Source organism: Meleagris gallopavo, chromosome 12 (genome assembly GCF_000146605.3).
Source record: "Meleagris gallopavo isolate NT-WF06-2002-E0010 breed Aviagen turkey brand Nicholas breeding stock chromosome 12, Turkey_5.1, whole genome shotgun sequence".
Lineage (NCBI taxonomy): Eukaryota > Metazoa > Chordata > Aves > Galliformes > Phasianidae > Meleagris > Meleagris gallopavo.
In genome coordinates, this window is record NC_015022.2 from 12,271,693 (window position 1) to 12,285,591 (window position 13,899).

Consider the following 13,899-nt stretch of genomic DNA (forward strand, 5'->3'; position numbering starts at 1 on the left):
TGCACGGCTCGGCTCGGCTCGGCTCGGCTCGGCTCGGCTCGGCACTGCACTCAGCATGAAGACAGTGAGGCAGAGGCAAGCGCTGCTCCTGCTGGTGCTGGGGCTCACGCTGCTCGTGGTGGTGGCCGGTGAGTTGGGTGCTGTGATCCCGGGACGGGACCGGGGTGCGCAGCCCTGAGAGCGCAGGGGGACGGGTAGAACGGAACCTGGAAGCCGTGCATAACCGAGCCGCGCTATGTCCCGTGCTTGCAGGCGAGGATAAACGTGCCAGCAGTGTAAACAGCTCCTGGGAGCGGTTAATGCGGCACCTCCCGTGCGTCCCGATGGGGTGCGTGACCCCAAAGGGATTGGGTGAACGGGGGAAGGGGTGCAGAGCCACGTGCGGGCTGTGGGATGGGTCGAGGGGTGCTGCTGGAGGCTCTCCTGGGGCCGTTCTGGGTGCCCGTGCAGGCAGCCCTGACCCTGCCTCCCCAAGCCCCGCTGGGTTTCAGAGGATGTTGTTTTTGCCTTCCTGCCAGCCCATGGGTTCATAGAAGCAAACATTTCCCAAAGCTGTGGCTGCTCTGTTGTTTCGGCTGCTGGCTGTCCAGTCTGTGGCAGCGCTGGCCTTGACCAGAGAAATGCACGTGGGAAGGATGGAGGTGCTGAACCGTTCTGAGAAGGCCGAGAAATAGGAGCATCTCAATCTCCAGCAGAAACCGTGACCTGTGTGCTGTGCTGCTGGGCAGGGGCTGGCGAGGAGACGCAGAGCGTACGGGATAATTCTGGGAGAGGATAAGAGTTTGCTTACTCGCAAAAAGCAAAGCATAAATCTAGCAGCGGGACCCCTCCCGTCCCAACCCTGGGAAGAAATGTGGGGAATTTTACACCGCTTCTCTTTTGCTTGCTGCGTCCCACCCCAGGAACTCTGTGCTGCCGAGGAGCACGCATCACAGGGAGCTGCAGGCCGCTGGCAGTGCTGTCCATGGGACCCTCAGCACAGGGATGCATCCCAGACCTGCGTGGGGCAAAGGTGTCCCGGTGTATCGGCCTGAGCCCTCTCCTCCCGCGCCGTAGCTCATGGCAGCACATTGATGGAGCATGAGGTCATGCGGAACGCGCTGGGCAGTGCAGCAGCGACTTGAACCGCTGCCCAAATTTTTCTGCCTCCCGAGGCTGGGCTGAGGGAGACACTGCAATCGGCGTGTAACTTCGGGTTCTGCCCGGCCTGCCTGCTCCCAGTGCGCACCCTGCAGTTGTGGAGCGTTGGGAAGAGTGGGATTACCTTGGAGGAGCCCTGCTATTAAAAGACTGATGATAGGAGCTTGCTAAGTGATAGCTTAGGCTAATGAGAGCTATGCTGTTTGCTGCTTGCAGGGCTTGCAGGTAGTGGGGGTGGTCTCTTGGTCTCCACCCGAGTTCAAGCCTTGCTCTGAGCTCAGCAAAGAGCTGGCACCAAGCGATGCACTGTTCTAGCACCTGGCATGCAATTAGTACAACTTTCAGCCACGCTGGTGGAAATCTGCTCCGTGTTTATGGAGAGTGCTACTATTCTGCAGCTGCTAGGGCAAAATACATTGGAGGTGGGGGGAGTTCCCTGATGCCATGCAGCATCACACAGAGTAGGACAATTCTTCCTCCTGTGCCTCCAGCATCTGAGCTGAGGCACGTGGGGCCCCCCCACAAGGAATGTTTTGTCTTGCAAATGCTAACTTTTGTTAGGAAAACCCAGCAATGTGAGCTGCCTGATTCCCTGCAATAATCCTGTCCTGCTCATGGCACGGTGCCCCAGCTGGCTAGCCCTGCTCCCTGGCGCAGCAGCGTTCCCTGGGCTCTGATTTGACATTCAGACTCTGCCTAACGCATTTTTCTGTGCCCAAGGAGCCCTGCGTGCCTGTCCCGGCTACCTCTGTTGGTCGCTGCCCTTCCTGAGATACCCAGCACATGGGTCCCACCAGGCTGGGCTTCTCCTGCCAGCCTGGGATGGGGCCACCTCCACGTGAAGCCGGGCTGTTGCTGCTGCCCAGCACTGGGAGGGCTAACACCGACATGTGGCTTTGCTGGCAGGTGACTTCTGCAGTGTGAACTACTGTCAGAATGGGGGTACCTGCCTGACTGGCATCAACGAAACCCCCTTCTTCTGCATCTGCCCTGAAGGCTTTGTTGGGATCGACTGCAATGAAACAGAAAAAGGTGAGGCTTGGGGAGGAACCTGTGTTTCCATCACAGGTGATTGGCACACAATGAGGATGTGCTGACTGCTTCAGAAATGAACCGTACTGTATCCTCAAAACACCCTGGGTGCTCTTATTTTCCCACCTGTGCCCAGCTGAGAACCCATTTTCCTCCGTTCTCTTTCCCCAGGCCCCTGCCATCCCAATCCTTGCCACAACAATGGTGAATGCCAGTTGGTCCCGAATCGAGGGGACGTCTTCACTGACTACATCTGCAAGTGCCCCACAGGGTATGATGGGGTGCACTGCCAGAACAGTAAGTACAGCAGGGAACTAAGGGGACACCAAGGTGACAGGTCGGGGACCACAGGGCTCTGCTCTGGGGGATGCCCTGGCTCTGAGATCACCTCCTAAGCCCCCCACTCCTCTGTCTCCTAGACAAGAATGAGTGCTCCTCAGAGCCCTGCAAAAATGGGGGCACCTGCGTGGACATGGATGGTGACTACGCTTGCAAGTGTCCCTCTCCCTTCTTTGGGAAGACTTGCCATGCCCGTAAGTCCCCGGTGCTGATGCTTAGAGATCCCTTTCCATTCCTGTTCTATAGAAGAGCTATCATCAGCAGTGCAATGCCAGTGTGCTGCACTGAGCCTGGTCCTGACGGAGGTGGAGGTGCCACCTCCTGTCCAGCACTCTGATAGTGGCAAATGAGCTCCTGGCATTGTTCCCTCATCACCTCCTCCCTTTGCTGCCATCCTCAGGCTGTGCCATTCCCCTGGGCATGGAAGGAGGGGCCATCTCTGATGCACAGCTTTCAGCCTCCTCCGTCTACTACGGTTTCCTTGGCCTCCAGCGCTGGGGACCGGAGCTCGCTCGCCTCAACAACCACGGCATTGTCAACGCATGGACCTCCAGCAACTATGACAAGAGCCCATGGATCCAAGTACTGATGGGAAGGGTAAAGTGTAGGTCTGTCTACGTCTGGATGCAGACTGTGCTCACCTTCTTGTCCTCTCCAGGCCAACCTGCTGAGGAAGATGAGGCTGACTGGCATTGTCACACAAGGTGCTCGCCGTGTGGGCAAGGCGGAGTACGTGCGTGCCTATAAGGTGGCCTACAGCCTAGATGGGCGTGAGTTCACCTTCTGCAAGGATGAGAAGCTCAACACAGACAAGGTGGGCTGGGATATGGGGCTGGGTGCTGGGCTTGGGTCAGGACCACGCAGAGAGGCATCTCAGCAGCATTTGCTTGACCAGAATCATATCATAGAATCATAGAACGGATTAGGTTGGAAGGCCATTCTGTTCCGACCCCCTGTTGTGGTCTGGTTGTCTCCCACCAGCTCAGGCTGCTCAGGACCCCACCCAAACTGACCTTGGGCACCTCCAGGGATGGGGCACCCACAACTCATAGTGCAGACAAGGGAGCAGCACTGATTTACTGGGGTCATTTGGATAATGATTTTGTAGCTGACACATGGTGGGATGTGGGCATGGTCTGCAGATGCTGGTGAACAGCTTGCAATGCTCTGTGTTGAGCACAAGCCCACTGTGTATCTCACAGCCTCAAGTCACAGAGTGCAGCACTCTCCATTTTTTTTAATGGCAAATGCATCCTGACAGCTTTCTCTGCATCCAAGGAAGGGCTGGGAATACCTGCCTTGCTTTAACTAACAAAAAGTCTCACTCATCTCCACAATGCTGGAAAAAAAACACATGTAAACATGACCTTACAGCACTCTTTTCAAGCAGGCGTCACATTTTGGGGACTGCAGCCCACAGCTGCTGTGTTAAAAGAGTTAGGGATGCTGCCAGCTCGTGCAGTCCTCGGGTAGCCCAGCTTCCCTGCTCTGCCCATTTTGGACACCAAACCCCGTGCAGTGGGCAGGGAGCTGCAGGATGCTGGGGGCTCAGCCCTGTGTGCTGTGTCAGATTTTCCAGGGGAACGTGGACTACGGCACCATGCAGACCAACATGTTTGACCCTCCCATCACAGCCCAGTTCATCCGCATCTACCCCGTGGTGTGCCGCCGCGCCTGCACGCTGCGCCTCGAGCTCATCGGCTGCGAGATGAATGGTAAATGCCCCCCTGGGCCACTGCTGGTCCCCGTTTGGCCAGCGGGTGTTCATTCTTCTCATGGTGCTGGGAGCTTTAGGGGCCGTTAATCCCACAGCTCAGCTGGGCCGAGCTGCACTCTCACACTGCTTACCCTTCCCAAGCCGTCTCACTTCAGTCTGTGGTTTCTCATTGTTCCCTATCTGAGCCCCGACCCGGCTGGTTTTCCTGCGGGAGGGCTTAACGAGCAGCAGAAGATCAAAGTCCCGTGGGAAACGTGACTGATGATTAGCCAGAGCCCTCGGCTTGCCCCTCGCCTCCCCGCATTCCTGCTAAGCACACGTCCTAGGCAGTGCCTGGCGCTGGGCTCTGGGCCACATCCTGCTGCTGCCCAGGACCGAGGTGTGTCCTTGTGCCGGGCTGTGCTGCGTGGCTGCAGCAGGAGGCACTGTGCTGCAGGGAATAGCTCTGCTCTGAAAACACCATCCTGGCTGTAACCAGGAGAGCTGGTGAGCTGCATCCCTGCACCTCTGCGGTGCTTTCCTGTGCTCCCAGGTCCTGCTATGGCCACGGGGATGTGTCACTGGGCGTGTGGGGCTCTGCTGGCTGCGGTCGGGTGATGGTGCTTTGGACTCTTTCCCTTTCACTGTCTGTATAAACCGTTGTGTTACAGTGTATTTCAACACGGCAGGTTGCTCGGAGCCTCTGGGCATGAAATCCCGCCTGATCTCTGACCAGCAGATCACAGCCTCCAGTGTCTTCAAGACGTGGGGCATTGATGCCTTTACCTGGTATCCCCATTATGCCCGCCTGGACAAGATGGGCAAGACGAATGCCTGGACAGCACTGCACAATGACCAGTCCGAGTGGCTGCAGGTGGGTAAGGGCTGGGAGGGCTCATGGCACACCTCTGTGCACCCCAGCCCAACTCCTCCCCTCTGTTTTGCAGCAAGGATCAGGTTTGTGCTTCTATTCCTGGTCTGGAATGGGAACAAATAGTTCTGAAATTTCCTTCTTGGTTTCCTTTGCTCCGCTGTTTTTATACTTTTCACATGATTTCATGACATAATGGGACAAAGCTGTTTAGATATTTGTCCCGCTTTTAATTTTATTTGGGGAATGATTAAAAGCAGCTGCTCCTCAGCCCGGAGTGAACCAGCTTATCGGGACATCTCCCAGCGGGGTTGCGGTGACACTGCGCTGCGCTCTGACACTGAAGGCTGTGTGCTTGTGGATGTGTAGGTAGATTCACATGTACACCCATATATATATATAAATGTATACATATATGTGTAGTTAGTATGGCCCTCAGTGAACATAAAAAAGGAACAAAATTAAGGAGACCTTTGGCTCTTTAGCTGCATTACCCTGCCAGCACAAGTAACGCAGTGTGGCAGGGCAGGAAGCAAAGCAAACAGAACAGAAACCATCTCCCTTGCAGCCCAAATGTCAGCCTGCATTCAGCTGCGTATTTTCTCATCCAGAATCACTTCCCATTGGGAATGCATTTCCTCTGAGAGTCCTTTTTAATTATTTTTTTTTTAATTGGATTTTTGCCATCATTCCCACACTGACCTCTCCAGCACGAGGTGCCAAAGCAGCCACAGTGATGCGTGGGGAGCAGTTCCCTGCCCTGAGGGTGCTCAGGGGTCAAATATTTCCCCACAGCATTTTGTTACTCCTGCTGGGACTAATGCCCTGCTGGGGCAGGGGTTGGTTGAGCAGTACCCAGGGACTCAGCCCCATCTCTATTCCAGATCGACCTTCGGGACCAGAAGAAGGTGACGGGCATCGTTACGCAGGGAGCTCGTGACTTTGGCCACATCCAGTACGTGGCAGCCTACAAAGTGGCATACAGTGACAATGGCACCTCCTGGACTGTGTACAGGGACAGTCAGACCAACAGCACCAAGGTATGGGGACAGTGAGCTGCGGGGGTTTGGGGACACCTGCCGGCTTGAGGGCCATGCGTAAATGGTGTCGGGGTCCCTGTGATGCTGACTGCTTCTCTCTCCCCCCAGATCTTCCACGGCAACAGTGACAACTACTCGCACAAGAAGAATGTCTTTGATGTGCCCTTCCATGCCCGCTTCGTGCGCATCCTGCCTGTGGCCTGGCACAACCGCATCACGCTGCGTGTCGAGCTGCTGGGCTGTGACGAGTAGGGGCATGAAGGAGGGACAGCCCCATTCCCATCACCCGGCCCACACTCTGCCCACCCCACTCACCTCCCGCTCACACCTCCCTCTCCTCCTCCCCGAATTTTGGAGGGAGGCTCCGGGCGCTGCCTTGCCTCAGGGGGTCCCCTGCCCCGCGCTGGGGCTGCAGCACTGCACTTTATGGGGCTGCTCTGGGTAGCATGCGGGATGGCTCCTGCCCTTCTGCCCTACAAGCTGTGAGTGAGACCTCCTCCTCTGCAAATGGATCTTGGCTGTGGGACCCTATCCTGCACGCAGGTCTTGGTTGCAGCCTCCCCTAAGCCTGGAGATGGCTTTTCTCCCTTTTCCCTCTGCTTCCAGCAGTCAGCAGCAGCGCCCTGCATGCGCTGCACCGTAGTTTGGGGTTCAGCCATTGTGGGGGACCAAACCTAACCTCTACCATCCCTCCTCCCTGCATGGCCATGTGAAGGAGCTGCAAACCTCAGCCCTATCCCTTCTGCCAGGCCCTGGGGCTCTCTGCGGGCTGTATATCAGCGCTGCATAGTGTGAGGGGAGTGCTGAGAGGGGGAGAGGCTGCTCCTATCAGTAGTTCTTCCTGCTGCACTGATCTTTTGGCAGCTGAGAGCCCTTCCCAGCCCCCAAGAGAGCAAACCCATAGGTCTGTGGGGTCGAATGGTGAGGGACGCCTACCCTGGGCACCTTGCAGCCCAAGCCAGGGGGATCTCTAAAAATGTTTTTTTTTCCCCTTTTGATCACATTCCCAGGGTACCAACACTATTGCCATGGAGCAGCTGGAGGAGGTGGTGGAACAGCCCCAAAACAGACCCCTGATCCTTTTTGTAACCTGATTTTTCCCTTTTTGGGGTGGCGATGCTGGAGCTGTTGGGATGGGCAGTGGGAGAGCATTGAGCCAGCGAGTGGGATGGCTGCTAGGAAAGTGTTGGTGGCACCGTTGTCCCCGTGGACTGGTCTGGGATGTGGCCACAGTGCTGGGCTGGCTTTGGGAAGGACCGAGGGGACCCAGGTGGCACAGCCTTGCTCCAGGGTGTTGTTGACAGTATTAAAACTGAGACTTTGGGTTGTTGGCTCACTGCTCTGTGCTTGCTGTCTCTCAGAGGCATCCCTCCTGCCCTCACACCCTCCTGGTTCCCTTCCTTTCTCCAAAAAACAGTACCAAGGCTATATACATCCTCCCCCCGGCCTCCACCCCACCCCAGCTGCTGGAACCTGTGCCTGCAGCTGGCTGAACACAACGCAATGGGACGTGGGGATGGGAAACTACTATCAGCACCCACGCCCTGCGCATCCTCCTTTGGCTTTGATCCTGGAGCAGATCCCCAACTTGGAGTAAAACCGCTCTCAGAGCTGCAGCTTTGAGGAGGCTGTGGCCAAACCTCCTGGGCATGGTGCAGGATGGGGGCTGCTGGTTGGGATCCCACACCTGGGAGACAAGGGGCACCGGGGTGTGGTGGAGGAGCTCTACCACTGAGTAGGATCCCTGAAGCTGACATGAATGGCCCAGAGCCCCCTGCATCCCTCCATCACCTCCTGCATTCACCACAGCTATGGCTGCTCGGAGACAAATAGCACCCAGATAGAGAGCAGGGGGGACAACACTCCCACCCAGACGTGCCCTCTTATCACCGGGAAGCAGCAGCAGAGATAAAGGCAGCCTGCTCTGAGTCTGGCGAGACAGCTCTGAGGTAGGGAAGGCTCTGCAGGGAGGCCAAAAGGAGCCAAATCCACATATCACTGCATCTGTCACCACTGCCCCACTGAGGGGCTCTGAGCCCTTCCCTGCCCCACAACATTTCCTTCCTCCTGCCCAGCACCGGGGCTGCCCTTGAGGGCAGTGAGGGCTCCCTCACCCTACGCAGACCCCCATCCCTGCCCTGGGATGGTGTTCCTGGAGGCAGGAAGGCTGGCACGCTGCGGCACCCCACTGCCCGCCTGCAGGAAGCAGCCGCAGGACAGCATCCTCTCACCAGCACCCGGAAACCCAGCACTGCTCACAGCCCCTTCCATCCTGCAGCAGATCTGTGTTTCCCTCCCCACTTCCAGCCTCAAGCGTGGGTTCCCTCTGGATCTGCTGGCAGAGACTGAGCAGCGTCCTGTGCAAGCAGCGTTTTGCCGAGAAATCCCCTTCCAGGACCAGGTCGAAGCTGCCATTCACCGGCTCTGAGGTTGAGCAGCCAAGCTGACACCTTTATGGCTCTGTTTGATCCGTCCCCAAACACGTGCCCATCTCGCACACTGCTGGGGTGGATCTGCGCTGACCCCACAGCGCTGCTTGCCCCACAGACCCACCCGGATCTATCCCTGGGGAGCTCAGCTCCAAGCCCAGCTCCAGGAGCATCCTCCAAGCACCGAGGATGGGGGTCACAAAGCACCCTTCTCCCAGGGCGGGCTCTTTGCGGGGTGCTATGGGCACACTGCAGCTTTTTTCTCCTCTGGCAAACAATGGGGTGGCAGCGCCAAGGAGCAGCGTGCCCCGGCGGGAGGAGACTGTGGTGTGGCTGCAGCACGAGGACACGGTGCTGGGAGAGGTAATCACCCCATTGTGGGCCACGGAGCAGCGCGGCGTCGTGCCGGCCGTCACGCACTGGGGATGCCCCTCCATGGGGACCCTGTGGCAGTGCCACGCGGTTCGGCGTCAGAGAATCATAGAACCATTAAGGCTGGAAAAGACCTCTAAGATCATCCAGTCCTGTTATCTACCTACCGCCAACAGTGCCCACTAACTGTGCCCCTCAGCATCCGAAGCTCAGTTGTGAGCGCAGCACCCACGCTCTGTATCTCTGTCCCTCAATTAGGACGGCTGAGCAGAGCTGTGAGACCCTGTGCGTCCCAATGATCCCAGCCACGCTTCCCACGGGGACAGAGCCGCGTGGGACATAACTGATACCGCCGTGTCCCAGCCCCTATCAGCCCTCTCTGGTGCCAGACGGGCTCAGTGCCTGCAGGATGGGGTCGGCGGATGCTTTATTTTCACACACGGTGTTTTCTTTCCGGTTTGACGCCATCCTGCACGGTGGGGCAGGGTGCAGGGGGCAGGGAGCAGGGAGCAGGGCCCCGCGCCTCGTTTCCTCGCCGTAAAACAACAAAGCAGAGCAGGGTCAGGGCACACGCGTGGCCCCGAGGCCTGGCAGTGCCCAGCCTGGGGGTGGCTCTGGAGTTACGTGGGTGACGCCCTGGTAGAGGGGTGCAGCTGGAGAGTCTAAAGGTTTTGGCACAGACCTCCCAAACCCACCATCCTAGAGCTGCTCGTGCTCGTGGCACTCCCACAGTGTGCTTGCATGGCACTGCCATTGCCAAAAGTTGGTTCTGTGGTGGGATGCAAGGTGCTCTGTGGCGGGGCGTGCGGCTGTGAGTACGGCATCGTGGGGCTCACCCCAAGATTTCAGCATCCCCAATGGAGCACGCCTTTCCCCTCATCTTCTCCCTAGAACTGGGCAATGCTGGTGAGCAACGCATCATGCAGAGGCATGCAGTGTGGGCACACGGCTCTGGTTGGGTGTGACAGGCCGGCAGGGGGCTCGGGGCACCCACCCCTACTCCATCCTGAGAGCAGGGGGTTGGGAATAGCGTGTGTTTCCCTTTAAGAGGCAGGCCCTGGAGCTGCTTCCTCTCAACTCTGAGAGTCCTAAACACACTGCATCTGCCTGCAGCCTGCCCGCTGCCTGCTGCTGCTGCCCGCCGTGAGTGGGGCACGGGCTGGGGCTGGGGACGGGGACGGGTGGCACATGGGGTGAGGCACTGTGTGGGATGAGGAGGGACGGCAGGGACAGCATCACCGCATGGGTGCTGGGCATCGCTGCTGGACATCGCCGTGCTCCACGCCACGAGCGCCGTGAGCACGGTGAGCACCACGCTGCCCGGCGTAGCGGTGGAGGATGCTGGCACGCTGGCACATCACCACGCCGTGAGGTTGGGGATGCAGCGGGGTGAGGTTCAGTGTCCCCAACCCAACGTGTGAGGCTGCGGGTGCTTCGTGCCCGTCCCACCGCCCTGTGCCCGCAGCACGTGGCTGTGCGTGTGCATGTAGCACAGAGAGGTGGCACCGGGTTGATGGGGTACCATCCCATCCCATCCCGTGCTGGGAGCATCCAGCTGCGCTCCCCTGCCCTGGTGGCGTGGCCGGAGGTCACCTCTGTCCCCAGCAGTGTCCCCGCTGCGGACTCCGGCACCCTCTTGCAGCACTCCTGAACCTCATCTCAACGTGGGGTGCGGATGTCAAACCCCTCCTTGCAGGGGCTGAGGGAGGCTCCGTGGGTGCCGGGCCCCCTCTGCCGGCTCCGGGGAAGCCTGCAAGCCCCGCTGCCCGCTCTGAGTGTCACCCTTGGGTGCCAGCAGGAGAAGGGCTGCGGGGATGTGGGGCACCGGGATTCTCCTATGGGATGTGGTTGGTGTGTTGCATGGGGACACCCCTCTGCTTGTGTCCTTGTGTGCCAGGGAACATTGGCCATTTTGGGGTCACCCTACAGCATGAAGAGTGGCTGGTGTGGGGCTGTCTTGAAATAATTGTGGGTGGTTAACCGGCTGCAGAGGGAACACTGGTACTTTTTTGGTAGGATGAGAGGTAATGGCTTCAAGTTGCCATTGTATCAGGGGAGTGTCAGGTCACATACTAGGGAAAATCATCTGAAACTGAGGTGATGCAGTGGCACAGCTGCCCAGGAAGGCGGTGGAGTCACCGTCCCTGGAGGTGTTCAAAAACTGCAGGGATGTGGCACGGAGGGACGTGGTGGGGATGGGTTGATGGTCATACTAGGTTGTCTTATCCAACCTTAACGATCCTATGATTTTGTGAAGGCCCAGGGTCCGGCTTCATTCCCCAGACATGCTGCTGCTCTCACTGCTCCTCAAGGCTGCCCTGCTGCAGTTGGTCAACTCCTACCACCCCTTCTACAACGGCTTCTATTACAACCACGTCATGAATGACGATGATAACGGGCACGAGAAAGGTACCACGGGCTGAGGGGACTAGAGAGTCATGGCAAGAGGCTGAGATGCTCCCTTCACCTCTAGGAAGGGGATGGGACACACATATTGGGAGCCTAGAGGAGCATATGGAGTGCTCAGGGGATGCTCAGGCAGCTGAGGAGGTGGCTGGAGGGAGGGAGTGGAACAGCTGCAGGGAGAGGTGAGGACCATTCCCTCACATCTTCCCTCCTTGTCCCCAGTGATTGATTTCAATGGGGTCAGGCTGGTGGTGGAGACCTCCAAAGACCCCATCTATAGCTTCAGTGGTGCTAACGTCACCCTGCCCTGCCATTACCACCACGAACCCGAATCTGAGGCCAAGCGCAAGATCCGCATCAAGTGGTCCAAGCTGCGAGATGACTACACCAAGGAGCAGGACGTGCTGGTGGCCATTGGCAAAACCTACATGGCTTTTGGGGACTTCCGAGGCCGCGCTCACCTCCACCGGAGCGGACAGCGCGAAGCCTCGCTGCTCATCAGCGATGTGCGCCTGCAGGATGATGGCAAATACCGCTGTGAGGTCATCGATGGGCTGGAGGATGCGAGTGATGTGGTGGAGCTTCGGCTGCGAGGTGGGGACTGGCCAGCATGGCCCTTGGGTGGCAGCAGGGCGGGTGGATTGGGAGAAAGCAGAAGGATAGGTAGAAAGAGGTTGGGATACTCAGATACTCAGCCTTGGGGCTTAGTGGGGAGCTGTAGGCTTGTGTTTTCCTATGGGTCAGCCATCCCTATGACAAAGGTCTGGCCATCTCCCTGTTGGCGTCCTGTATGGTATTCGTAACTGAAAGGCTTGGGTTGGAAGGGACATCTAAGATCTCCCTCCAACCCCCTGCCATGGGCTGGTTATCCCCACCAGTTCAGGTTGCCCAGGGCCTCTTCCAGCCTGGCCTTGAGCACCTGCAGGGATGGGGCACCCACAGCTCTGAGCAGCCTGTGCCCCACTGTCCTCTGTGTCCCTGTACCTGCAGACTGTATTCCCATGGCGATGTTCCACCCCCCTGAGACATTGTGTGTGTGCTAGGGCCGTGCTCCATATGTCCCTGTTACCCTAGACTGAGCATCCCCATCCCTGTGCGCACCAGTGCTGTCCCCATGCGTGGTTGCACGTGTCCCCAGCACTGAGCCCCTCTGTCTCTGTGCCACCAGATGTCGCTGGCATCTTGTTGCTGGTGGCTGCGTGCCCAGAGCGTCTCTGTGCTGCTGGTGGCCCTGCACCCTGGGGTGATAGAATTTGACTTTGGGGTGGGTGGGCGTGCTGCCCTCTGAGCACCCCGTGTGCCCCCAGGCATCGTGTTCCCCTACCAACCACCCCGCGGGCAGTACAGCCTCAACTTCCACGAAGCCGAGAGAGTGTGCCAGGAGCAGGGTGCCCTCATCGCCACCTTCCACCAGCTCTTCCAGGCCTGGAGCGAGGGGCTGGACTGGTGCAACGCGGGCTGGCTGGCTGACGGCACCGTGCATTACCCCATCCGCCTGCCCCGCAAACCCTGCGGTGGGGTGCACCTCGCCCCGGGCATCCGCAGCTACGGCCCCCGCCACCGGCACCTGCACCGCTTTGATGTCTTCTGCTTCTCCTCCACACTCCGAGGTGGGTACCCAAGGGGTTGCGCCACGTGGTGGCATCCCATGTCCTTGTTGTCCCTAAGGATACGGCGCGCGGCGATGCTGCGGGTGATGCTCAGCCCCATGCACTCCGCTCCTGATCCCGCTCTCCTTTATAGGGGAGGTTTTCTACCTGGAACACCCAATCAGAATGACGCTGGAGGAAGCCAAGCAGGCGTGCCAGGACGCTGGCGCTGAGATTGCCAAAGTGGGACACCTCTACTCTGCGTGGAAGTTCCACGGCTTGGACCGCTGCGATGCTGGCTGGCTGGCAGATGGCAGCGTCCGCTACCCCATCGCCAAGCCCCGTGCCAACTGCGGCCCTGCAGAGCCCGGCGTGCGCAGCTTTGGCTTCCCCAGCAAGGGCAGGTTTGGAGTCTTCTGCTACAAGGAGAGATAAAGAATGAGGAGGGTTCCTACCCGGCCTGAGGATGTTCCCATTCCAACGGTGCCTGGCCTTGGGTGTACCCAGGGCTGTTTTGGGAGTGACTGGGTAGGGGGAAACTTCTTTGGTTTGAATTTTTCTTCCTTTATGTTTTACACTTTCTGAATGCAGCAGGAGGCTGGGCTGGAGCATCCTGCTCTAGAGCAGGGGACTGGCTCCATATGGGCTACATGCAAGGACGATAGCCCCTCTCCCTCCATCCTAGTTCCGTGTCCCTGACTGCATGGGACCAGGGCATGGAGTAGGCATCTCCCCTACATCCCAGCCCCTCTGCATCCCATCCCTGCTGCAGTCTCGTCCCATCCCACTGAAGGATGCTGCTGTGCCTGTCCCCGTGGTGGTGCTCGTGCCTTATATCCATGCACCCCACGCCCGGACCCCATTTGAACTCTGGTGCCTTCTTCTTTCAAGTGTTTTGTTATGAAAAAGATGATGTATTTTCCTGGACCTCTTCTAAATAAATCAGCGGAGTAAGCCCTGGAGCAATGTGGCAGTGTCCCCACTT

The 13,899-nt window shown here is 58.3% G+C and overlaps 2 protein-coding genes across 3 annotated transcripts; both read left to right on the top strand.

Moving 5' to 3' along the window:
• Positions 1 to 6: 6 nt before the first annotated feature.
• Positions 7 to 7,454, top strand: MFGE8 (milk fat globule-EGF factor 8 protein). Of its 2 annotated transcripts, none has more exons than XM_003209526.4 (10): positions 7 to 128; positions 2,047 to 2,172; positions 2,344 to 2,469; positions 2,592 to 2,705; positions 2,912 to 3,093; positions 3,170 to 3,325; positions 4,082 to 4,226; positions 4,879 to 5,081; positions 5,963 to 6,118; positions 6,227 to 7,454. In XM_003209526.4, exons 1-10 carry the CDS (start codon positions 56 to 58, stop codon positions 6,368 to 6,370), a joined length of 1,425 nt encoding a protein of 474 aa, XP_003209574.1. In that variant the 5' UTR covers positions 7 to 55; the 3' UTR covers positions 6,371 to 7,454. The 2 variants fall into 2 exon arrangements, with proteins under 2 accessions (XP_003209574.1, XP_010715783.1); XM_010717481.3 differs by having other exon boundaries at positions 4,897 to 5,081.
• Positions 7,455 to 9,956: 2,502 nt separating this feature from the next.
• Positions 9,957 to 13,876, top strand: HAPLN3 (hyaluronan and proteoglycan link protein 3). Its single transcript, XM_010717482.2, has 5 exons — positions 9,957 to 10,062; positions 11,177 to 11,328; positions 11,548 to 11,919; positions 12,633 to 12,935; positions 13,069 to 13,876. The coding sequence occupies exons 2-5, from the start codon at positions 11,205 to 11,207 to the stop codon at positions 13,347 to 13,349; spliced, it is 1,080 nt and encodes a 359-aa protein (XP_010715784.1). The 5' UTR covers positions 9,957 to 10,062; positions 11,177 to 11,204; the 3' UTR covers positions 13,350 to 13,876.
• Positions 13,877 to 13,899: the final 23 nt, after the last annotated feature.